Here is a 22520-nt window from a genome sequence, read left to right on the forward strand (position 1 = left end):
CGATCTTGGTTACGGTATAGTTTATTTTGTATTTTGTTTTGTTTTGAAAACTGTGGTTCCCTGGTTGCCACGAGCAACAGCGCACCGGTCGTATATAAAAAAAAAAAGTTAAATGTGTCGCTGATCGGCCGAGCTTGATATTATATTCATTATCGTGGGAATCGCCGCGTAAAGTATAGTAGTAGACTTTTCACGACGTGAACGAGGTAATTGGAGACGGTCGTTACGCTTCGATCGCGGCGTGTATCCATTGCAATTATCAGTCCGTGAAAATTGCACTCGGTTGCAGCGGGTTGCGATTCATGCGGCGACTTTCGACCAGCGATTCAAGATCATTGGTCCCATTAACCGTGGTTCGCGGAGAGTATAGTTGTACATAGGAAAACGTGTCGTAACAGCCTTGTTACTTTTTAACGAATGATGTTAGCGCACTTTCACAACGCTTCGCAGCTGCAACCATAATATCTTCCGAGCACACCTGGAACTTCAGTGTCGTCGAAATATGTTGACTAGTTGTGCTGTTGTATATTATAGTTGTTTACATTTCACGCAAACACACGATGCTAGTATCCTTGTAAAATATAGTTGAGTATAGTCAAATATATTTGTATATAGTTACCCGAAAATTTTCGAACCTGTCCTGCCATTATAATTCACAGTGTGACCCGAAACACGATGCTAGTACAGTTGCAAAATATAGTAGAGTATAGTCAAATATAGTTGTACATAGTTACCCGAAAATTTTCGAACCGGTCCTCCCATTATAATTCACAGTATGACCCGTAACATGATGCTAGTACAGCTGTAAAATATAGTTGAGTATAGTCAAACATGTTTGTATATAGTTACCCGAAAATTTTCGAGCCGGTCCTCCCATTATAATTCACAGTATGACCCGAAATAAAATATTAGTTGTAAAATACAATTGAGTGTTGTTCAATATATTTGGATATAACTGTAAATATCCCAATAAGACCAGAACAGCGATGCCGCGGACATCAGAAAGTATAGTAGCGGTACATTTTCATATTAATATAGTAAGTGGTGTTTCCGTTATAGTTGATCTAGTGCGTGGGACGCTGGCATTTGAGAGTACGTGGAATAGTTAGCTCGCGCAGCGATGGAAAGCGGGCACGGCGCTGCGCCCGTAATCGTCGCAAAAAAGAAACCTTGGAAAAGTTTGTTAACCGGTGCTCGAAAAGCTCGAGAGACCGCGCGATGCATCGTGTGGTGGATGCACCGAGCGATGCATACGCGATTGCATCTGACCGCGGATTCCACGGAGTACTCCGTGTAAACGTGCCCTGTCCATTACTGGCAACGGCAGCATTTACACGACGTTCTTGCGTCTGGTCTTTCCACCGCCGCGCGCTCCTTATTAAATGCTAAAACTTAATTGCCTCGCTCTTTTTTCTCCCCATCTCTCTCTCTTTATCTTTCGCCGACCCTTGCAGACCGGCTCGAAGAGGAGAGGCTTTGTTTGCAAAAGTAACCGACCGGAAAAAGAGCGTGGGCGTCGAAAAGTGCGATCGAATAACTCGACGATCGCCGCGAGGAGCCGCGAGGATCCATCACGCCTAAAAATATCGTTCCGCCATGCAAACTCGAATGACTCGCGATCGTAAAGGTTGCTCCACAGGGCCGGTGTGAAGCAGGGTCAGTTCTTTATTACCCTGATCCGTTTTCCTGCTCCGTTCGCTCCTGTCTCGTCATTTCGGTTCCGACGTACCCGATCTGGTACGATCAACATGGCGCCAAAATAGTTCCACCAGTGTCTAGTTTATTCGGTTGAAGTTTATTCGTTATTCTACACGAATATATTCATTGTGACCCAGGTCAAATGATTTGTGCCATTTTTCTGTACCTGTCTGTCGGGTCAGTTTGTGAAAATCCTTGGAAAACAGAGCGTAATGTTTATTTAAAATCGTGAGGTGGTGGTCTGTGTCCGCCATGTTTAATCTAAGCATCGACGTCACGCTTCGGAAACCGTTCCTGTTGCCGTACGTCACTGCCAGAGAAATATTTTCATTAGCCACAAAGGAGGCAATCAAAATATTTGTTATTTCGTTGTCAGCTTATTGAAATTCTCGGGTACTATTTTCCTGTTTTGAGTTACGCGTAACCAATCGTGTTCCGTAGTACATTTTCCGTGGGGCGGAGGAATCCCGTGAGTTAATGGGAGGAAAGGAATAATTAATCGGCGTTTTCCCTTCTCGGCCGGCAACAGTGGACAGTAATGGCACATTGTAGTGCATTCATTGCAACGTGTGCACGCGAGGCCCGAGTCTTCTGCGCTCTCGGTAGGCCACGGGCCGCCTCGGTCCATGTTCCCTCCCCGTTCCCCGTCGTTCCCCGTTCCACCGAGTCGTCAAACCACCAAAGACAGAAACACGCGGGTGAGCCTAGCGAGCCTCTATGGGGGCTGCGGGGGTGGGGGGATGGAGGGGGCGGGCTTTGAGGAACGGGGCAAGGGGCGGGGCGAGCGAGGGATTCTCCTCGTGACGGAGAAATAAAATATCGAGGCGCACGGGGGATAGGAGAGAGGATAGAGAACCACGGGCGAAAGGATACCGATGGAGAACGAGGGAACGAAGAATCACGAAGGACAAACACGTATAGAATGCCTCGGAGGGGGCGGGGAGACGTAGGAAAGAAGATGGTTGCTCGTAGAGAAAAAAGGAATTGATAATACCCCGGATCGTTAATAAGATGCGAGTCGGGGGGGAAGCATTCGAGGGCTTTAACGATACAGGTCCTTCGATGGTACGTGGTCCACGATCACCGGGCAGGGGGGAAACGATCACAATTTTACCCCTTGATCAGTAGAAAAACTCCCCACAAATTTACTCGGACACTTGCCCGTACCGAATCGAAATGTTGGCTAGAACTCGGAGAAACTTTATTTTCACTGGTACAGATGCAAACGAGAGAGGGTGCGCAGAAAATTTTCGATGGGGTCACGGGACACCCTAGGGTGCCATTAGAGGGTTGAACGAACAGAGGGGTTATGCTCTCCGGCGAAAAAAAAATACATTGAACTGTTCTCGTTGTCGTTAGAATCTGTCCGAAAATTTGTAGAAAATTTCTAGCCTCGAGAGCGGAGGGGGTAGGAAGATCATGGGTGGAGGACGCGTCCTCCAAAGTCCCAGAGTCCAAAATAAACATCCTCGGGAGGTTAGGGAACAAAAGCTAGCGCGGCCAGAAGGAGCAGTCATTAACCGGTCGGAATCATCGAGCGCGAGGAGCCGGGGCAGGACATCAAACGTTCGAAGAAACAGACGTGGAAAAAGGGGGTTCGGTTATAAAAACGCGCGGGAAAGGGACGGGAAGATGGCGGTCGGAGGTAGATGGTGGATCAAAGAGCGCGACAGAGAGAGAGAGAAAGAGAGAGAACGGTGCTGCCTTTTCTTGCGCGAGGTTATGCGCTCGAACGAGAGGAACAGAGACGACACGGACCGGGTACGCGAGAGGGAGTGGGGGGTTCGCGATGGTTGGAGAGAGATAGGGGGACGCTATGGAGATAGTGGGAGGCGAGAAGAACAGCTAGAGAGAGGGGGAATGATGAACGGGGTGGAAGGGAACGAGTGGAATAGTTAAGCGAACGTTGGTGGGGGGTACAAGCGTCGGAGGGGGTACGGGGGGACGGAAGGGAGGAAATACTACGAGTCCACGCGCTCCTATAGTAAATCGACTATAGTACTATGAGTCAGTCACACCCACAAGCCGGTTGTGGGTTCAAGACCCTCGTTGCACGTTCGTGCACCGCTCCGTGTACACCTACACGGGCGCGCGTATACATGGGCGCGAGCGGGCTCGCTCACGAGGTCACGCGTACGGACACGGTCGAGAATCTATTGGCCTTGCCACGGGAGATCGTAAGGATCATCTCGTACGGACGAATAAAATCATCGAAATTCACGGGGACCAGCCTATCGTGACGAAATTCATGTCGACGTATGCGCACCAAAAATTATTTCATTCCTGAACACGAATAAAAATAACGTGGAGAATTATTATTTTAAATAGCTCCGTATAAGAATTGTAACTTGTGCGGTAAACAATTTGGTTGTTTGTTCGTGCTAGCAAGAGGGCAGGAGCAATTTTTTCGCCAGAGTCGAATGAAAATATTGTTGAGAACCTTCTACAATTTTACATGGCTTGCAGTGTAAGCATTTTCACTTGTCCAGCATGATTTCGGAGACACCTTGTATATGAAGATGTAATTTTTGTGGCACGTGTATAAGGGGAACTGTGCTCGGACAGAATTTTATTCGGAATGTCTCTGATGGTTGAACCTCTGATTTCAGTCAGGTGAATGTTGGATACGGAGAGCAGACATAGCACTGGGCTGGATCAGGGGCCGACGAGGGACCCTTGGCTCACAATGGACTACTACCTTGGCACTGATAGTCTCTCGCTCCAGGAGATGCTGGACGTGGACATTAAATGCGAGATCGAGGGTGTCATCGGCGGCCATCCAGACCTGGGCTTCAATTTCACGGACATGGCTACCCTGGAGATGGACGACGATCCCATTGGTTGCCAGAACGATCTCAGCGGGTGGCTTGGATCCACCAGTTTGCTGAATGGCAACAGCAACAGTTCCAACAGGTGCTTATCTTTAGATTTAACAATCGCCGGAAAATCGGGCAACAATTGTAGACCCGGCAGCTAACTTTGGCCTGAGCTAGAATCTATCGCGGGCCCAACTAAATCCAACTAACCGCAAATTAAATAAAAAATTAATGTTCAACTTGCCCGTCCCCTTCCAGTAATTTCAATCTGGACCTCAGCGGCGGGGACGCAGCCTCCATAATGGTGAACCCTAACTCGGTGATGCCGCACATGGCGGTGAGGACTCCAACTCCGAACAACGCCAGGAGGCATTTCTCCTTCTCACCGAAGCGGGACATCAAGGAAGAGAAGATCGACGTTGAAGAGGAGGTGGACAACGAGGCTGGTAGCTGCACGGAGAACGAGAACGACAACGATCAGGAGAACGACATAGAGAACGACACCGAGACGGAACAGTACGAGAACGACATCACGGAGACCGAAGAGGACTCCGAAGACGAGCAAGAGATCTCGAAGCCGTTGACGCCCACCAAGTCGAAAACTGTTTCTATATCCACCGTGAAGACCGTCACTCCTCAGTTTGCGAGGACACAGGCCGCACCAAAGATGAACGGAGTGTCCAGCATCAGGATGCAGAACTTCAAGGTGCTGCAGAGTCCTAGCCAGGCGCAGCAGTACGTGCGGAAACAGATATACAATAATAATTTACACGTTGGTCCCGGGACCGCTACTGTCGCTGCTATGAAGAGGGAGAAGGAGTTCGATTTGTCCGATTACGATGACAAGCCGTACCCTAAACCAGCCTACTCTTACTCCTGTCTGATCGCCATGGCGCTCAAGAACAGTCAGACTGGGTCTCTGCCGGTTTCGGAGATTTATAACTTCATGTGGTAAGTTGACAGTGGTCTACACATCCTGAAGAGTCATTTGAACATTGTCTATTGCGTCGGCAATCGTATCCCTCACTGGGAAATAGTGCACAAAAGATTCTCGGGTAGTACTTCATCCCCTGTTTATTTATGTGACCTTGGAAACTCGTGCGATGACCTTGAAGAGGGGAAGCGTGAGTTACAATTTTTTTTTCTGATACACAATGTTTCGTAAAAGTGGCGAAGATATTCGACAGAATACATGAAACACCCTGTATATGAATATTTTAGCCAGGAAAGGGGGTTGATAAATTGTTGTTTGTCACCAGTACCTAACAAGATTTTGCAATGAGACGAATATTTGCAGGGCTTGTGCGTGCTTTCGAATCTTATTGTTTAAAACTTTTTTAGAAACGAGGTAATAGATGTTGCAACGGAGAAAAAAATTGATAGTTGCAAGTTTTTTTAGGTGACGAGGGAACAAACAATGCAATGGAAAAATCCTGTCCGGGTGTAAGAGGGTTGAAGCGTGATTAATATTTTCTTGATACCGCCGTCGAACAATGGAGGCGAACGGTTCCTATTTGACAAACGACGTGTTGCCGACCTATTCGTTTATTTTCGACCATTTGGCCGGAAGGATAAGGGCTGGTCGAAGCCCTCCGGTGTTTAGCCCCGCGAGGGGAGAAAGTATTGTCGTCCCTTCCTTTATTCCCAGGTTACAAGGGGGGAAGCTGCCATTTTGTGTGGGGCTCTTGGAGCACCAGGTGCATGGCAGAGTGTACAGTCCCTGTAGAAAATGACGCGCGTGCCCTTTGTCTGACTAGCTGCCCTTCCATACCCTTCTCGTATCGCGCCAACCAATTTTTCAGGACTTTATTCAAATTCAAACTCCCCAGTTAATTTAATCAATCAAGACACACGTATTCAACGTAGCAAAATTAATATTACTAATCTTTCGAAGCTTCAATTTTTAATGGAAAATTTACCCAGTTGTTTTATGTGCTACCCCTAGCAGGAGATACGAGAATTATTTTTGGACGTTCATTGAAAATACAAAACAATTTTATATACAGGCTGTGCCAAATAAAATTGCCCCCCAAAAAATTTATTTAGCCCGTTGTACTATTTAATTTAAAAAAGTGAAGTCTAAAGCTACCGTAGGATCTTTTGTACCACTATTTTTCTTTGACGTGTGAGGGTAAATGAAATTAACAGGCTGAAATGATTAAAGAAAAAATAAAATTAGAAATTGACACGGAAAATTATTTTGCATAAAGATCCACAGTCTAGTTAGAAGTCTCGTAAAGTACGCTACTGATGAATAAACCTCACCGATACAAATGTCCTTTCAGCGAGCACTTCCCCTACTTCAAGACCGCGCCGAACGGCTGGAAGAACTCGGTGAGGCACAACCTGTCCCTGAACAAGTGTTTCGAGAAGATCGAGAAGCCAGCGGGCAACGGTAACCAGCGGAAAGGTTGTCTGTGGGCCATCAACCCAGCGAAAGTCGCCAAGATGGACGAAGAAGTTCAGAAGTGGTCAAGGAAGGATCCCCTGGCGATCAAGAAAGCGATGATCTACCCGGATCATCTGGAGCTGCTGGAACGCGGCGAGATGAAGTACGCCGGAAGCGGGGACATGTCCGAGGAGACGGAAAGTTCCGGTGACGAGGCTGTCGAAGAGAGCACAACGTATGACGAATCTATCCACAGTCACATAGCGGCGAACTCGGTGACGGACAGTTACGACGAGAGCAGCCAGGACTGCGATATCGACATCGTGGAGCACCTGTACGACGAGGTCGACATCGAGGACAATAAGGAGTCGTTGCACATGCAGTTGAACATCTCGAAGCAGGAGACGTTCGAATACGAGCTCAGCCCCAGCACGAAGAGGCAGAAGACTCTAACGGGGGCGATACAGGGGAACTATGTCTACCAACCGGTGACAACGTCCAGGAGAAAAGCTCCACTATTGCTGCGAGCCGGTGCTGGGAACGGCTCCTTTCTTAAGATAGATTGAACTCCCCGGCTGGGACTACCCTAAAATTTCTAGTTTTCTATGTATCCGTAGAGCGAGGACACGGGTTCACACGAGACGCCGCGAGGAAAATAGTTGACACTGTTCTGATAACTACGGGGGACTTCTACTCGAAGATTATAATGAAAGCTAGCTCAGATTTAGGGTATCAAATAATGTAGGAGACAGTTCTGTTTCTCTAGCTCTGTTTCTGTACAGTGAAAGTGATCCAGAAATTTAGGGGGCCTGTTTTACGTAGTCTATTGAGTATTAATGGGGGTAGAATAATTCTCCGATGGACAGATGAAAAGAAAGATAAATTTCATGAAATTTATAACGTGACACGAAGACAATTCGTTGCTATATATAGCAACGAACAATCGACTACTGCAACATACGCTGTTCAATCTTCTTTGAGAAATGAAAATTCTCTTTGTCGTATTAGTTGATTCTTTCATTGTTACATTGAGCAACGAATTGTTTTACGGCAAATTTCATGAAATGCAGTAAACTTATACTAGACAATTCATTTCAATTTCAATTAATTTTGAAAGAAAGTAGAATGTTTATAAATCGAGTGACGTCCCTTTTATCGATTTGTGAAAGACGACAAAGGAAGAATGGCTCTGGTGGCCGACCAAATGACAGTCCAGGAGACCATGCAGAAGCTCCTCGATTCATAGAACTTATTTTACCAGGAGGCTGCACATTTTTTCTATTTTTCTACCGACGTTCGATCGCGTGATGTTCAGTACAATTTCTACACCGAGAGAGACCAGCTTCTGCGTGAGTCTCCGAGTCAGTGACACCAGAGCCAGTCTTCTCTAATTTTACTTCAAAAAAGTTCATACAGTATATAGTCCCCGTAAGGTCGCGTCTGAAACCCTGGGGAGCAGTGGAAGCCATTTTGCGTGTGCCCCCGTTGGTTGTCTAGCGGTTGCGTCACGAGTGGGCGGGGCTAGAGACGCGACGCTACGGAGAGACCTGTTGGAACGACTGTTCTTCTTTTGTCTTAACGTAAATCGTGACAGTATGCGAAATTTTGCAAAAATCGTGGCAATTACTTTCCTCTCGTCTAAGTGTGCGCCGTTCCAAGCTGTCTCCCCCTCCCCCCCCACACTTTTAACCTAAATTCATACCAGGACCGTATCTAGTTCTTCGAGCAACTTTTTATACGATTGACAAACTGATTTTCCAGACATGAAAAATATTGTTAGTAGCAACAGACAAATAGAGCGGTCGAAGAAAGAAAAATGGAAAAAAGAAAAATTGTGTACCAGAAGCATGTAGGGCGAAGAGGTTAGGGTTATAACGAGGTTTAAGTCGAATAAGTATTTTGGTCAGCGGACTGGCCAGACTGATGTATTATACTTTTTTATACATTGCTGGATTGCAAGCGATTAATTGTAAATGTTCCCCGCGTTTTTGTATACCTGATATAAGCGAGCGAGAGAGAGAGTGAGAATGAGAGTGAGAGAAAGATGACGACGATGATGTTACTTAGAATTTCGAAGCATATTAATTAACGGGACACAGGTATATAGAGTACAAAAAAAGAAAAATACGTGAACGAAGACAGCTGTAGAAAAACGATCTGAATTTGTAAAATTTTGTAGCATACATAATTACAGTGGGGGGCGCGCGATTGAGAATAATCGTATTACCTGATTCAACGGGAAGATGAACATGATCGCGTTCTTTTCGTATTCCCGAAAATAGTTTGACGATATTCTCGTCGCCTTTTGTATTTCTTCTATTATTCCTTCGCTCTCCTAGGCTTTTATTTAAGAGTAGCAAGTTCGTTCTTCTATTCGTGTTAGGCCAGTGGAGCTAATCGAACAGTTGAATTAGTTCCCCCTGCCCCCTGGAACTTTTTTATTCGCAAACGTATGTACTTGTATATACATATATAATTTTAGTCATTCGTCCCGAGTGGGGAACTTAATTTTAGTTTAACCCTTCTCAGCCCTTGCACCACTGATCTTGCATCTTGCACTATAACGTCGAGTCAAACTCGTGACCAAGATTTCAAAGAGGTGTTCTACATAAACATGTATGTAATTAACAGACTGCGGATTTTATGCATTTATCATAAAACATGAGATAGATTAAAGGAATTTCGAATGAACGCAGAAAAGTTTCATTTTGCCTGAAGATCCGCAGTCCAGTTATTAGTTCTCTATATGTCGAAATAAATATAAACTTCTTCCTTCTTCTGAAAAATTATGAACGTCGAAGAAGTTGTAATTACTGTAACCGTAAAATGACTCGCCAGTGCGAGGAGAAAATTGAGAAATATTTTCAAATATTTTTTAGCGAGTTCAGTAGGATTTTCCGGCCAGGCAATTCAAATTTCGCGCGCTGAGTGGTGCACGGGCTGACGGCGGCAAAGTTTAAAAACTGTGTTATCGTGCAGGGTCGCGTGTCAGAGTGTGATTCGCTGACGTTCGATTCAGAGAATTCTACAGCGTATCTATTGTTTTTTTGCCGTAGACTGTAAAATTTGTAAATAACCACTCCGGACAGGCTGTGGTTCAGTCTCTGTCGCCGGACCAACCGTGGGAAAAGAACGTTTTGCGCCACCTCTCACCGGCTCTCGTGTACTTTTCCGTATGATTTCTCTGTGTCTTCGTCGAGAACGACGCAGGAGCATATTCTAAATGGTAGACGAGAAAGTAGCATCCGTGATCTGTACATAGTGCGCTGTACACACCAGGTGGAACGCGTAACAGGGTACACCGCCTCGATTACGCAACAATTCTAGTGGAAAATGTCTCAATGGTAATTTAATTCAACGTTATTGGTCCTTTTCTCCAAGTTTTCGCTTAGAGGTCATTTAAAGGTCAAATATTCAAGGGAATTATATATTTTCAAATACGCCAATCGATAGAATTTAAACTCCTCCACAGAAAAGTGCTATACCGTTTGCAGCATGTAATCATTAGTTCGTGAGATATTTCAATTGAACTACTTTTCAATTGTGATCAAATATCTCTGAAACTAACCGTTTGTAGATTTGAACATCCCAGTACTTTCCCGTGGAGGAATATTTTTCGCGTCGATCGGTCCATTGAAAAATATATAACTCCCTTGGAATACAAATTTCACCTCTAAGTGACCTCTAAGGATTTACGCCGGGAAAAGACCAATCGCGTAAAGTTATTTCCGGTTGCATGTTCCACCCGGTGTACACGATGTACATATACATAATTATATATATACATATATATATATATATATATAGTGTAGTCTTTTTTTTACGAACCGAGTTTTACAAAACAAGTACAGTAACTTCGTATCAAACAAAAAAAAAAAAACAAGAAGTAAGAACCGCGACACAGCGAGTCGCTGTAAGGTGTACAGAAGCTTGTCCTTTCTTTGTTTTTTTAGCGAGAGGCAGAACGATCGCGGCGAGAGAAAATGGAAAAAACTGAAAAAGAGAGAAATCTAGACACGTGGGACCAATCTGTATTTTTAGAGTCTGTTCTAATAAGTTTAATCTGTAAGTTTTTTTCGTACCCGTCACTCTGTTCAATGACTTTCCTGTATAGTCCCTGTACATACATCTAGCATTCTCATTTTATTTCCCCCCCCCCCTCTAGTAAACTTAGACGTTTAAGAGTTTTTTTTTATATTCGCATAGAACGAAAAAAAGCAAAAACAAAAGTAAAGAAAAACGAACTGAATATACCTGGTATTGTGTCTGATCTCGTGGGAGTGCGTGCACGTGTACCTCAACCCCCCCCCCCCCTCTCTTACAGAAAGAGTTGTCAATATTATACTAATCGCACGGACTTTAATTAGTTCGGCGAAGCGTGATATAGCTTATTTTTTCATTTGAACGCTCCTTGAAGCTGGACGCGCCTCAACGGCGCTCTGCTCGTTGTACACCTTGAAAACAATGCCATAATAATAGTTAAAACGATACCGAACGTATTTTTTTAAACGCGTTTTAAGCGAACAGGTGCTGCGAGATTTTTCTGATAGCGTACGTTAGAGTTTCTCATTTTGTGAACCCTGTACCCTTCGGCGACCGAGCGTCTCCCGAGGTGTTAGTATTCTCTCTGCGGAGTATTTTTGCGGACCGGTTTCAACAATGTTGCAGCATTTCCGGTTGCGCGTGATTCGAAATCGAGCGGGAATCCGATGGATTTCTTTTTGTATCTAAACGAGCCGGGGACATTGGGACTTGACCCTTTGTAGAACTGCGTGTTGGTATAATCATAAAAAAAAAAACAAAAATTAGGCTGATTAAACAGTAGCGATCAGAAGCCTATAAAGGGCTCAAGAGGATCAATGAATCCCTAAAATAGAAGAAAGGTATTGTTCCCCGATGAGAACCAAATTGAACACACGATATACGACGATTGCGGAGCATCGCTGATAAGAGTATGCTCGGTGACTCACGAATTTGTTCACGGAAAATTAGTAAGATTTATTTTTAAAAATCGGACAGCCAAAATCGTATACAAGAAATAAGAATACGCAGGCGCAACAGTTTTTGACTTGAGAAGAAACGTGCGAGTAAATTTGTGAGTCTCTGTGTGTTAAAAGTGATAGCGTGAGCAAAGTATTAACTGTCTCGGAAATTGTATATTTTTTATTTATTATTCGGTCGGATGATCTCTCTATAGCAGACATGTAAAGACTTAGGATTTGAATAATAAAGTATGTAACATTATACGACTCAGTACTCATACTATGAACCGTGTGATCGAGTGCCTTGGGTTGTGATAATGCCGTTTCTTTTCTACAAACATTTTCGAAAATTCGTGCTGCACTGCCTTTGCGAAGGGGACGATGAATTTTGGAAACCTTACTGCCAACTTTTCTCGAAGATCTCTTAACGTTAATTTTACTTAAACTAGCTGACTGCGGACCTTTGTGCGTCACCAAATTTAATGATTAACAAAGAAAATTGTAATTTAAGCAATTCATTTATTTATTCTTTCTATCGATGATACAATTGCATGAGCATCCGCAGTTCGGTGAATATTTTCATTGACCTCCACGTCACATGAGCTGTTGATTATGCTGAATCCATCAGGCTGCTGTGGGTCGTGAAAATGTATAAACCTTTCCTTTGTATTACGCGACCGAGGGATTAATTGATAGAGGAACGAGACGAACACTGTACATAGCCGCAGATAGTGTCCATTGTGATGAGCAAACAACCCAATTAATTAATTAATTAATCGAATATTGTTGGATCTGCATTCCGCCCGATGGAGGATTAACCCTTTATTTAGATCATTGAATTATGTCAATAACAAAGGCGTTTTCAGTGACATCGGTCGGTGAAAATAGTCTCGGACAAATCTTCTTTTTATTTTTCTATTGATGTACCTATATATGTTCGCATTTGTTCTTCGACGGAAGAAAAGTCGTTTACGAATAAAGGGTTAATTACTTGGAGCTGGATAGATTACAGCAGCTTCCTGTTAATCGATAATCTCTCTTTAGGAAACGACGGTAATTTGTAATCCATGATTAAGTAAGATAAATGATACGATATAAGGGAAGTAGAGTAGTTTTTGTACCTGTTTGTAATATTTCTATACGATATTATAAATGTATGTAATGTTCGTGTAGATGCAGCAGTGGTAATTTGTAATGATAATGTATATGTGCAATGAGAAGTTTCAGTAATAAAATATTGGGAAATGCGATCTTATTCTTGAACGATATTTTGCAACATACGTAGTAGAAATTTTTTAATTTTTTGAGAGCTCAAACGAGCGGTGAGAGAAAATTCGATTTCGCGTCACAATAATTTGAAATCCCGCCCGATAGATCGGAGGAATTGGAGCAATTTCAGGGGGTAACTTCGGGTCGATTTTAGAATGTGTTCCCGTAGGAATTTTGGAGCTCCTCAGGGCTTAAATTGAAGCTGAAAGACTGCACAGTGTGATAAGTGTACTGTGATTTAAAAAGAAATACTAAATCATGTCAAAAACTCCATAAATCTTTTGATTATTGCCAGCGACAGTGACGCCACTCGCGGCAAACTATTGAAGCTTCGAACGGGGTCCGTACAGCGCTAAAACACGTAGTGGCAAAACGCCCAAGCTTGTCGTCGATTTTAGTTCCGATTTGTCCATTAGATGGCGCCAACAGTAATTGCTGCAAAAATGTCAAAATAGCGCCACAAGACGTAGTGGCAAACCGCCCAAGTTTGTAGTCGATTTTAGTTCCGTTTTAACCAGTAGATGGCGCCACCAGTAAATGCTGCAAAAATGTCAAAATAGCGCCACAAGACGTAGTGGCAAAACGCCCAAGCTTGTCGTCGATTTTAGTTCCACTTTTTTGCATAGATAACGCCACGCATTATTCGGAAATGCTGTTTACCACTATTGTATTGCTTCCCGCTTTTTTAAAGGGACCCTGTGATGACTCTTATTCACACATTTTTCTAGATATCTCGGTAAATAGAAGATGGAATTCACGTTAGAGAATACTGCCGATATGCTGAAAGACACGTGGATGGAACGTGTTAAGCAGATCGAGGCGTTAGTGAAGAAAATGTCCGAATTGGACCCGTCAAGTTTTAAAGACAGCAGTGGTTCTGAAGAAATAGAAACAAAACAGAACAAGATGTGCTATAGTTTGTTGAAGGAAGTTGTCCAAGAAGAACCGAGGAACTATCCTCTCCCTGGAACGCCAGATTTAGAGGTGGATGTTATGAGAGAGTTGGAGGAGCAAGTTCGACGCTCTAAAGACCTCCGTGAAAGCCTCAAAAAACGTCTGTCGTCTATCCAAGAAGACATATCGTAGTCAGTAAAATGTATACAGAGTAGGCCCCCATATGATGACTAATATGAAAACCAATTTTTGATATATTTAAAATTGCTTAACAGTTACGTGGAGATCTATAGTATTCCAACAATTGTTGCCAACAATTACCTCATTTCTGTTGCAGTTTGCAAAACAAGAAAACAGGTCTGGAGAAGATGAAACAGGCCTATCTAGAACACGAAGAGCTAATAGGGGACACAACATACAGTACAGAGCAGACAATAACCAGACGTATATTTCACACAGTGAAAACCGACTTGGTAGGTTGAACAAATTATATTAAGATACATACATCACAACGATCTTCTTAATTTAATGTTATAGGACGACGTGGTCCACATATTGTTTCCAGACAACCAGGACATCAGGAACTTCATATCGGTAAAATTCGAATGTGTCTCACTGCTGTCAGATCTTTTACATAAACAAATTTACAGGTGCTGACCAGTTCGTACGTAAAAGGCGGGGACGACATCTACGTGGACATCATACCCGAGGTGGTTGATTTCGCGAATTTTTTGATCGAAGCGGACATCGCTGCTTGCCACAGAAACGACAAGAACAAGATCAGGCTGATGGATATGATATAGGGTCTTTACTATCTTTAGAAAATATAGAAAGTTGAAATTTTGTACTTTGTAATTTCACCACATGAACGGTGCTCTTTCTCTTAACACCCTAACTCCTATGTGCTCCCATTCTTGCCGACCAATCCAGAGCTCCTGAGCGGACTCTAAACAGCTTAGGATCGCTGCACCTTTCCAAGCTGTCATGCCTGGATCCATTTCTTTTGGCTGCGTTATTATGTCCAATTGCTCTGCAACAATTTAGGGAATTGCTTATTTTGCAATGGGTCGGTTAAATGAGCTGAACCTACCAGCTCTGTACATGTAGGGTATCTGAAGGGATATTCGATTATGGAGCCACATCCCAATGCCCTGGAACTTCATTCCTGATCCCACAACTAGCACACAACTGTACATCTTCCTCTTCAAGTCTTCAGTAGCTGCAATGAAGTTACATTAATGTATGCCGATCAGTAGACTGTGGATCTTTATGCAAAATACAAATTTTCTGCATTTGTTATGTGATATAGAAGCCACTCGAGAACGTTTGGCTCTCTTCAATAATGTTACTATATCGACAGTAATATATTAACGTTCTCAAGTTCTTTTAATTTGTCTGCTGCCATAAATACATACGACAGCGATCGATGCTCTGCAGCACAGCATGATCAAGACCAAGTAATTGTTGCGGACCAACCACGAAATCTCTCGGAGCATCTAAATCGCGATTAGACAAAGCGATTGGAGCAGAGTCCACAGCGTCCACGACCACCTCTTCTTCCCCAACTACAGTCGGTACAGTTGCCTCCTCTTGCAACTCGGAAGTTTGTTCTAAATTCTCTTTGATACCCCTCCTGCTAGTCTCTCTCAAATAATTCTCATCGTGTGGATCCTCTGGATCGCCCATCGATCTCTTTTGTATATGCACATTGTGCGTTCCGGTAACTTTGAACAATTCCGGTTGGAATAAACTGAGGGGCGCTACCAGACACTCGTCGCCTACTTGTAAAGTATACTTCTCCGTCTGTTGTTTAGGTTTTCGAACGACGAACGTCTTCTCTTGCGAGCCACATACGTTTAGGTCGACGTGGCAAAAGTCTTTTTTGAGTTGGTTTAGAAGCAGGGCGTCTAGTTTGTTCGAGGGATCGCATGTTTTGTAGGGGAACGCGCATTTTTGCAGCAGCCAGAAGAATGTTTGCGTTATGTCCCCGCCCCCATAGTCCATGCGGACTCTTGTGTTTCTATGGGAAATCCCATCCTCCACGCAGGAAACGGAAGTCTTCTGGTCGCCCACGTCGACCACACAGGCGTAGCCTAATCCCGCGCCGAATGTGGCTGCTACATGATCCTTGAAAAGAAGAGATTAGGTTGCAGCGAGCGAACATTACGCTCAATGGGGTATTCCGGTTTTTGAGATTTTGATAAGAGCTCTAATTGAAAACCTGTAGTAAAAAGCACGCTCCGAATCCAATCTCGCACAGCATTAAAGTCGTCAATTCCTTCAGATACTGTCTATTATAGATATCTGGAATAATCAGAACCGCTCTGTAATGTTTTAAGTCTCTCAGAGGGATGTCCATCTTATCAGTGAGCACGTATTCCCAAATTGTCTTCAGATCAGCCATAACAGCTCTTAGACTTCCTCCAGGGCCAGAATGAACATTCAATTCTCCTCTCCTGTATGGGAAATGTACGTTGAAATTATCCTCAGGGTTCAAGGACAGTATATCATCCCCAACCACCACGTCTTTGTTCGTTTTAATCCACTCGACGCTGCATGGGGAGGATACTTCTGGGTTGGATCTACGGTTGAAAGCAGCTATTTGTTGTGGCGGCGTGGCGTATCTCCTTCGTCCATCAGACTGAAGGCAAGACTGCAGAGTATGCGAGACTTGTAGACGAGATTCTTCCATCGCCTGGGTCAACTCTTTGGTCTACTAAAGGCGCAGAGAGTTAATACATTTTTCCAATCAGCCTTTCGTGGGGAACTTACTCGTGGACTAGCGGGGGGTAGTAGACTGTCCTTGTACTCCAAACCAGCAGGTAGTCTTCTTCTAGCAACTGCGTTTAGTATAGTACATGGGTTGAGATCTGAGGCTCTACCCATTCTGAGATACATGGAGCCAGGGTGAATTATGACGATTGTCTGTGCTTGTATTTGCTGGGTAAGAACATAACGAATTAAACACACATTGATGCTTAGAACCTGGGGTGCAATGGTAAAGAATTTTGTTTATTTACCTCTGCACAGGACTCCTGGAAAACCGGCATGATTAACTATGGGGATGCTTCGATGTGTAATTAAAAGATTACGTGTGTGTCTCATTGAATAAATTCGCGAATTATGAAATGACTACATAAGTGAAATGACAACATAAATTCACGAATACGTTATTCGTGTTTTTTGGTTGTGATAAATGATAGAACAGACACGTGGCGCCATCTAGGTAGGGGACGCTAAACTTTTTAGTTGGTTGCGCGTGTGTTTTTACCCTAAGAGGTAAATGCAAGGGCCTAGGATAGGGTCTGGGGAAGGGCGTAGGGTTTAAGAATCAAGAAAGAAAAAGGAAGGGACTGAAGATTAGACAATGGAGAAAGTAAGGGGCCTGGCGATTAGGGTGGATAAGGAACTAGCGACTGGAGAAAGGGCTAGGTTCTAGGGAATGCTGGGAACTAGGAATTGGGGAAGGGCCTGCGGTCTAGGGAATACAAGAAACTAGCGAATGCAACGCGAAGAAAAACCATGGGAAAACCAGAGATTAGGTAAGGCTATCTCCACTCGGTAGATAAAGTAGTTACATCCTCAAGTTTCCTGCATTCAACACCAGATGGCCCGAAAACCAATTTCTAGCAAAGTAGTTAGTCGATCACAAATTTTCATCGATAAAAAATCGAAGGATCCCAACCGCAGGATCAATGATTTCAAATCTCAAAAGTAAGTAGCACTATCATCCTCAAACCTCATCCGTAACAACTAACCCACAAACAAACAATGCAATGTCCCATTATATACCTAATAAAAACTGTCTAACGAAGCAGATTTTCTTAAAATTCTACTTTGATATGTATATGCGTGATCAAGAATATTACGATTTCGATAGATAGATTCCTAATACCCGAAAGGATCCAAGTACAAATACAAATGCAACAGCGAGCAACATTTGACGGGGAAAAGAGAGGGGGACCGTCATGTTGAAGGGTTCCACGGTAAAGGGAACCGTTCAGCAGTGCAACGACACGCTCTTGCGAGTTCTGATCGTGATCGAGAGAGACGTATTCTGCTGGATCGCTCGTTCCGAGGGAATTCACCGAATTAGAGCCGACGACTGTCTGGCTCGTTAAACGGATCAACGAACGACTCAGTGCACCGCTGAACGATCGTTTAACCCAGTTGTTGCGAACGACGGAAAACAAGCTATACTCGTTGATTCGTATGCACCAGCGGCCGAGGCAGGATCAACGATCTACGATGGAGACACGCTCGCGTGGCCACTGAATCGTTCTCCGCGATAATAACGGCCGACGATAAAACCGATAAGCGTAGATTGTCCAGACCAAGGAATTTTTTTGCAAAAACAGTAGGTCAGATATGACGTATCGCTGCAACTTTTTCGCCTGTTCGCGCCACTAGCAGGATTGTTTTGTTACCGGAACGTCGCACAGTGCAACCTAGACCAGGTAAGAGACAGCGCAACCATTCCTCAACGTTGCGTTAACGCGTTGACCGCGCCGGTCACCGGTGGGCGGCACTTATTGGGGGGACGGGGGGCACAGGTGACCGACGGCCTTGGAATTAATATTACTTTCCTTTTTCTGTAATTTAAAAATTTATTCGAGGCTCCCAAATTCTTAGAAAGTCTGGTCAGACCCAAAAGAAATTATTGCTCCACGTTACTTGAGACTTAAAAATTGATCAAGACCCCCTGAAGATCGTTAATCTTTCACTTGTAGAAAGATTGGACTCTAGAAGAGATCGTGGGCCACGTGCGTGAAGATTGTGATTAAAAATTTGGTTTTAAGTGCATGGAACGATTTTTTAACGATCTCTGTTATTTTGCAGATTATAAACATCGAGTCAAACGTATTGTTGGACAAACGTAGACCGAGAGGTCGAGGATCGTTGAGCCAGCGATCGAGCGAACGATCGCGATGAAATTTAGTAACTGTGAGAACCTGCAACGCGATACGGACAATCTGTTAAACCGGTATCACCTGTCTGCGGTTTCGTGCACTGTCACAAGACCGTTGCGTTCGTTCCGTTATCGTTATCGTCACACTGGGTACACAGACTCTCGGTTATCGTTTGCACAACGTGTCTCCCCTCCCCCCCCTTTATTTCTCCACCTGTGATAAAATATACGTTCGTCAGACGATTTCTATATTTGTTTATTTATAAACGATTTCTTTCGCAGAGACATGCCGCTGTTCAAAGCGCGAGCCGCTCAGAGATCGCCGACCTCGGATAAATTAAATGGCGGTAGCCATAATGGCAGTAACAATCACTGCCAGCAGAATGGTAACGAGGGCGACCAGACGTCGTTGGATGCTGGCAACGGCACACGTGCGGCCCAGAAGAACAATGCAGAAGCGCAGGAACAACGCCGCTCATCCAGGGTCTCCAGACCCCCTCTGGTCTTTCATTGTCAACTGGCGCATGGCAGTCCCACTGGACTGATATCGGGCTTCAGCAATGTCCGGGAGCTTTATCAGAAGATAGCAGAATGCTACGACCTACCTGTGGAAGAAGTGAGTTGGCCAATGATCGGGTAAACTGGTCCTCGACGGTAATCCGACGAAACTTTCTTATTCTTCGGAATTTCTTCGCTAAACCATAGACATCGTGTTGACGAAACTGTTGCGAGAATATTCCTCGCATTTTTCCGATTAAAATGATACCCGACACGATACCATTTGGTTCACGATTAATCGTTTAATCCACGATATAGTGGAACCTCGAGTATCCGAACTGTCCGCTTGAGGTTTCACTGAATCGTTTTATTAAGGCAAATGTGCCACGAACGACCTCGTGTTTGGACTCGTTTTGACCAGAAAAGTTTCACGAATGTGCTCGTGAAAGTTTGATAAAAGCCGAAGCGAACAGAAGAAAGTTTTCTATTCGTTTAACAATTGTAATCGACACGCGGACCTTTGAACTTATCCGCGCCTCGACCCTCCCTCTTACTCTGTCATTTGCTATCCTTCCCTACGTTGGGTACAATATAAACAACGCGAGTTTGTTTACGCTGGAGCATATTATTTTGGATTGAGATCCGTGACACGCATAGCTGAACGTTTCAACGTGCTCCACGGGTAGTGCGTTGGCTCCGGATACAGGAAACATCGGTTACGGGCCGCGGCCTCGCGTCACCACACACATCCTCTCCGTGAGAGACACGTAATAACTGGTTGTAAATGTTGTGGACACGTTTCCTATGCCGATCGCCACTGGCCATTTAAAATGAGCACCGAATCGCGAACCACTTGTTGCGTCGCCTGTGATAGTCGCCAGTGAAAGTTGACCCACCGCTAATGATAGAACCGCTTGATAACGGGCGGGATGCTTTTCTATTTGCAACCTGGTGCATTTAATAGAGCGGGCCCAATTAGCGATATACAGTCACTAAGAGACGAATGTATTGGCTGCACCAAATTAGCTTTGAATTATGTTGGAAATATTAAGTCAATTAATTCAATAGCATTAAAGTATTGAGCTTAGCTGGAACCGAGAACTTTTCAGGTCGTTTGCAGCAGGTTTTAATAGGCTTGCTATTTATGTTAAGTATTGAGGAATAAGTGAGGAAGAAGTAAATTGAGCAATAAGCTGAGGGAAATGAATCTGTAAGGATTTTAATGGACCCAGCCACGGGGGTTGCACGGGGTGTCTTAGCTCGGCCATGCGTGTTAGCGTTTATTAAAGAAATATAGCGTGACAATTAAGCTGGATGCTGGCCCGTTTAATATTGCGTGTAACGCGTTCACCCGTTCGGTAATCATTATGCTCCGACATGAACATTCACTTTTTATGGGGTCCTAACGACTTCCTCCTCTTTCAGATACTCTTCTGTACGCTGAACACGCACAAGATAGAGATGACCGAGCTGTTAGGCAGCCAGATAGGGGTGGGCGACTTCATATTCGCTCACAGGAAAGGTGAGCTGCTATAAATCTGTCCATCTTGAGATCTTAGATCCTTCTGATCTATAAAGATGGGAATGTGCATAGATCGTCTACATAGTGAATTGTTCAAATCTTTTCAGGGCGTCCCAAGGAAATCGAGTTAGTGAAATCGGACGACGCTCTAGGGCTGACCATAACCGACAACGGCGCTGGTTATGCGTTCATCAAACGCATCAAAGAAGGCTCTGTAATCGACAGGATAAAGGTGATAGAGATCGGGGATCACATAGAGAAGATAGATTCGGATAGCCTGATCGGTAAACGCCACTTCGAGGTGGCTAAGATGCTAAAAGACATTCCTAAAGGCGCGTCATTCACTCTGAGGCTGGTGGAGCCATTGAAGAATGGTTTCGGCAGCATTGGTCCAAGGGGAGACCTTAAAAGGGGGAAGAAAGCGGGTTATGGTTCTGGAAAGGAGACTCTGAGATTCAAGGCGGATGGCAGCGCCCAGATTGTGGAAACAGTAACTATCTCTTCGATTAAAAAATCCATCAAGCATACTGGATTACAGTGAACAGAAGCCAAACAAAAATTTCTTTCTCACTTTAATCATTTTGATAAGCTGGAACTAGTAAATTGTAGCTCTCCAAATCCGCAATCTAATCATAAGATACTAATTGAAAAATATTCTCCAGGTGGATGATGCAGCGACAGTGGGGATCGAGAAGATCAATGTGATCTTGGAGAGCTTCATGGGGATATACGACACTGAATTAGGCATGTGGTTTTATAACCTGTTGCTACAGAATTGATTTAGTCTATATTGTTGAATAAGTCCTTCCATTTTGTAATGTTGTATATGTTTTTTAAACAGCGACACAAATCTGGGAGTTGTCGGAAGGCAAAGGCAACAGCATCGATTTCGCAGAGGCCATAGACAATTCCGATTTAGAGGCCTTTGGGTTCACAGACGACTTTGTGATTGAATTATGGGGCGCAGTTACAGATGCCAGAGCTGGAAGACATCGATGATGAAAACGACTAATTAAATTATGGCTATACATCATTTTTAACTCCATGGATTTGTACATTTGTTAAGTGTTCGTTTCCGAAGCGATTCGCCATGGCCTTCGTCGTAGTTTCTCAATGGCGACGCTGAGGACACCTACATAAGAAACGTTGGTCTTCCAATTTTTGGTTATTTTGTATTTTTTTATTCTCAACCCCATTTTTGAAGGTTCAAAATAGCAAATGAATAATAGAAACTTTGAAAAATGGGGCTATGAGACAGAACAAAATTGGGAAACTATGACCTACATAGAAATAATGAACAGAGTAATTATAATGTAAATTATTTCATTGCAGACTTAGTGCAATTAGAACAAACTAAACACAGAGGCATATAAGTCTTGAGATTGATCATAGGATAAGAAATAAACAATCTGGAGAGCTCTTTGTTTGAACTTGTTTCACTTACCAGCTGACAATTGATTTTTCATGTTCCCAGTCCTTGAGAGATGTTTTCGTGCAATTTCGTTCTTTATCAGTCGATTAATTTCGACCAATAAGAACCGAC

General features: G+C 43.9%; 4 protein-coding genes and 1 long non-coding RNA gene across 7 annotated transcripts in view; 3 read left to right on the top strand and 2 right to left on the bottom strand.

Moving 5' to 3' along the window:
- Jumu (Forkhead box protein N4 jumeau) overlaps window positions 1-12149 on the top strand; it is a 29187-nt gene extending 17038 nt beyond the window's left edge. For both annotated transcript variants that reach the window (XM_076796321.1, XM_076796322.1), the window contains exons 2-4: window positions 4308-4611; window positions 4773-5465; window positions 6800-12149. In XM_076796321.1, coding sequence (XP_076652436.1) covers window positions 4316-4611; window positions 4773-5465; window positions 6800-7469 — 1659 coding nt within the window. In that variant the 5' untranslated portion in view covers window positions 4308-4315 and the 3' untranslated portion in view covers window positions 7470-12149. The remainder of the gene's footprint in view (window positions 1-4307; window positions 4612-4772; window positions 5466-6799) is intronic.
- Window positions 11056-13202, bottom strand: LOC143358842 (uncharacterized). The gene is made up of 2 exons (XR_013083016.1): window positions 12597-13202; window positions 11056-12517 (listed from the first exon to the last, which is right to left on the bottom strand). It is a non-coding gene; the product is annotated as an uncharacterized LOC143358842 (long non-coding RNA).
- Window positions 13203-13824: 622 nt separating this feature from the next.
- LOC143358613 (uncharacterized) lies at window positions 13825-14913 on the top strand. Its single transcript, XM_076795892.1, has 4 exons — window positions 13825-14239; window positions 14386-14521; window positions 14586-14642; window positions 14699-14913. Exons 1-4 carry the CDS (start codon window positions 13902-13904, stop codon window positions 14849-14851), a joined length of 684 nt encoding a protein of 227 aa, XP_076652007.1. The 5' UTR covers window positions 13825-13901; the 3' UTR covers window positions 14852-14913.
- Arp8 (Actin-related protein 8) lies at window positions 14771-17322 on the bottom strand. Of its 2 annotated transcripts, XM_076795890.1 has the most exons (6): window positions 17069-17322; window positions 16821-16988; window positions 16270-16761; window positions 15464-16175; window positions 15139-15267; window positions 14906-15078 (listed from the first exon to the last, which is right to left on the bottom strand). In XM_076795890.1, the coding sequence occupies exons 1-6, from the start codon at window positions 17096-17098 to the stop codon at window positions 14906-14908; spliced, it is 1704 nt and encodes a 567-aa protein (XP_076652005.1). In that variant the 5' UTR covers window positions 17099-17322. The 2 variants fall into 2 exon arrangements, with proteins under 2 accessions (XP_076652006.1, XP_076652005.1); XM_076795891.1 differs by lacking the exon at window positions 17069-17322 and having other exon boundaries at window positions 14771-15078; window positions 16270-16764; window positions 16821-16955.
- Window positions 17323-17628: 306 nt separating this feature from the next.
- Window positions 17629-22401, top strand: Kermit (PDZ domain-containing protein GIPC-like protein kermit). Its single transcript, XM_076797221.1, has 7 exons — window positions 17629-17762; window positions 17929-18505; window positions 19240-19573; window positions 20881-20977; window positions 21085-21467; window positions 21640-21721; window positions 21819-22401. The coding sequence occupies exons 3-7, from the start codon at window positions 19244-19246 to the stop codon at window positions 21974-21976; spliced, it is 1050 nt and encodes a 349-aa protein (XP_076653336.1). The 5' UTR covers window positions 17629-17762; window positions 17929-18505; window positions 19240-19243; the 3' UTR covers window positions 21977-22401.
- The last annotated feature ends 119 nt before the right edge of the window (window positions 22402-22520 follow it).

Source organism: Halictus rubicundus, chromosome 11, assembly GCF_050948215.1.
Source record: "Halictus rubicundus isolate RS-2024b chromosome 11, iyHalRubi1_principal, whole genome shotgun sequence".
NCBI lineage: Eukaryota > Metazoa > Arthropoda > Insecta > Hymenoptera > Halictidae > Halictus > Halictus rubicundus.

Bases quoted from the DNA above. Each gene is read 5' to 3' on its own strand.
- LOC143358613 (XM_076795892.1), top strand. From the start codon at position 13,902: ATGGAATTCACGTTAGAGAATACTGCCGATATGCTGAAAGACACGTGG. The intron at 14,240-14,385 runs GTCAGTAAAATG...TTTCTGTTGCAG, and splicing joins ATCCAAGAAGACATATCGTA to TTTGCAAAACAAGAAAACAG. The intron at 14,522-14,585 runs GTAGGTTGAACA...TTAATGTTATAG, and splicing joins ACACAGTGAAAACCGACTTG to GACGACGTGGTCCACATATT.
- Arp8 (XM_076795890.1), bottom strand. From the start codon at position 17,098: ATGCCGGTTTTCCAGGAGTCCTGTGCAGAG. The intron at 16,762-16,820 runs GTAAGTTCCCCA...CGCCTTTAGTAG, and splicing joins TACCCCCCGCTAGTCCACGA to ACCAAAGAGTTGACCCAGGC. The intron at 15,268-15,463 runs GTATGTATTTAT...ACTTCATTGCAG, and splicing joins GCAGAGCATCGATCGCTGTC to CTACTGAAGACTTGAAGAGG.
- Kermit (XM_076797221.1), top strand. From the start codon at position 19,244: ATGCCGCTGTTCAAAGCGCGAGCCGCTCAGAGATCGCCGACCTCGGAT. The intron at 19,574-20,880 runs GTGAGTTGGCCA...CTCCTCTTTCAG, and splicing joins ACGACCTACCTGTGGAAGAA to ATACTCTTCTGTACGCTGAA. The intron at 20,978-21,084 runs GTGAGCTGCTAT...AAATCTTTTCAG, and splicing joins CATATTCGCTCACAGGAAAG to GGCGTCCCAAGGAAATCGAG.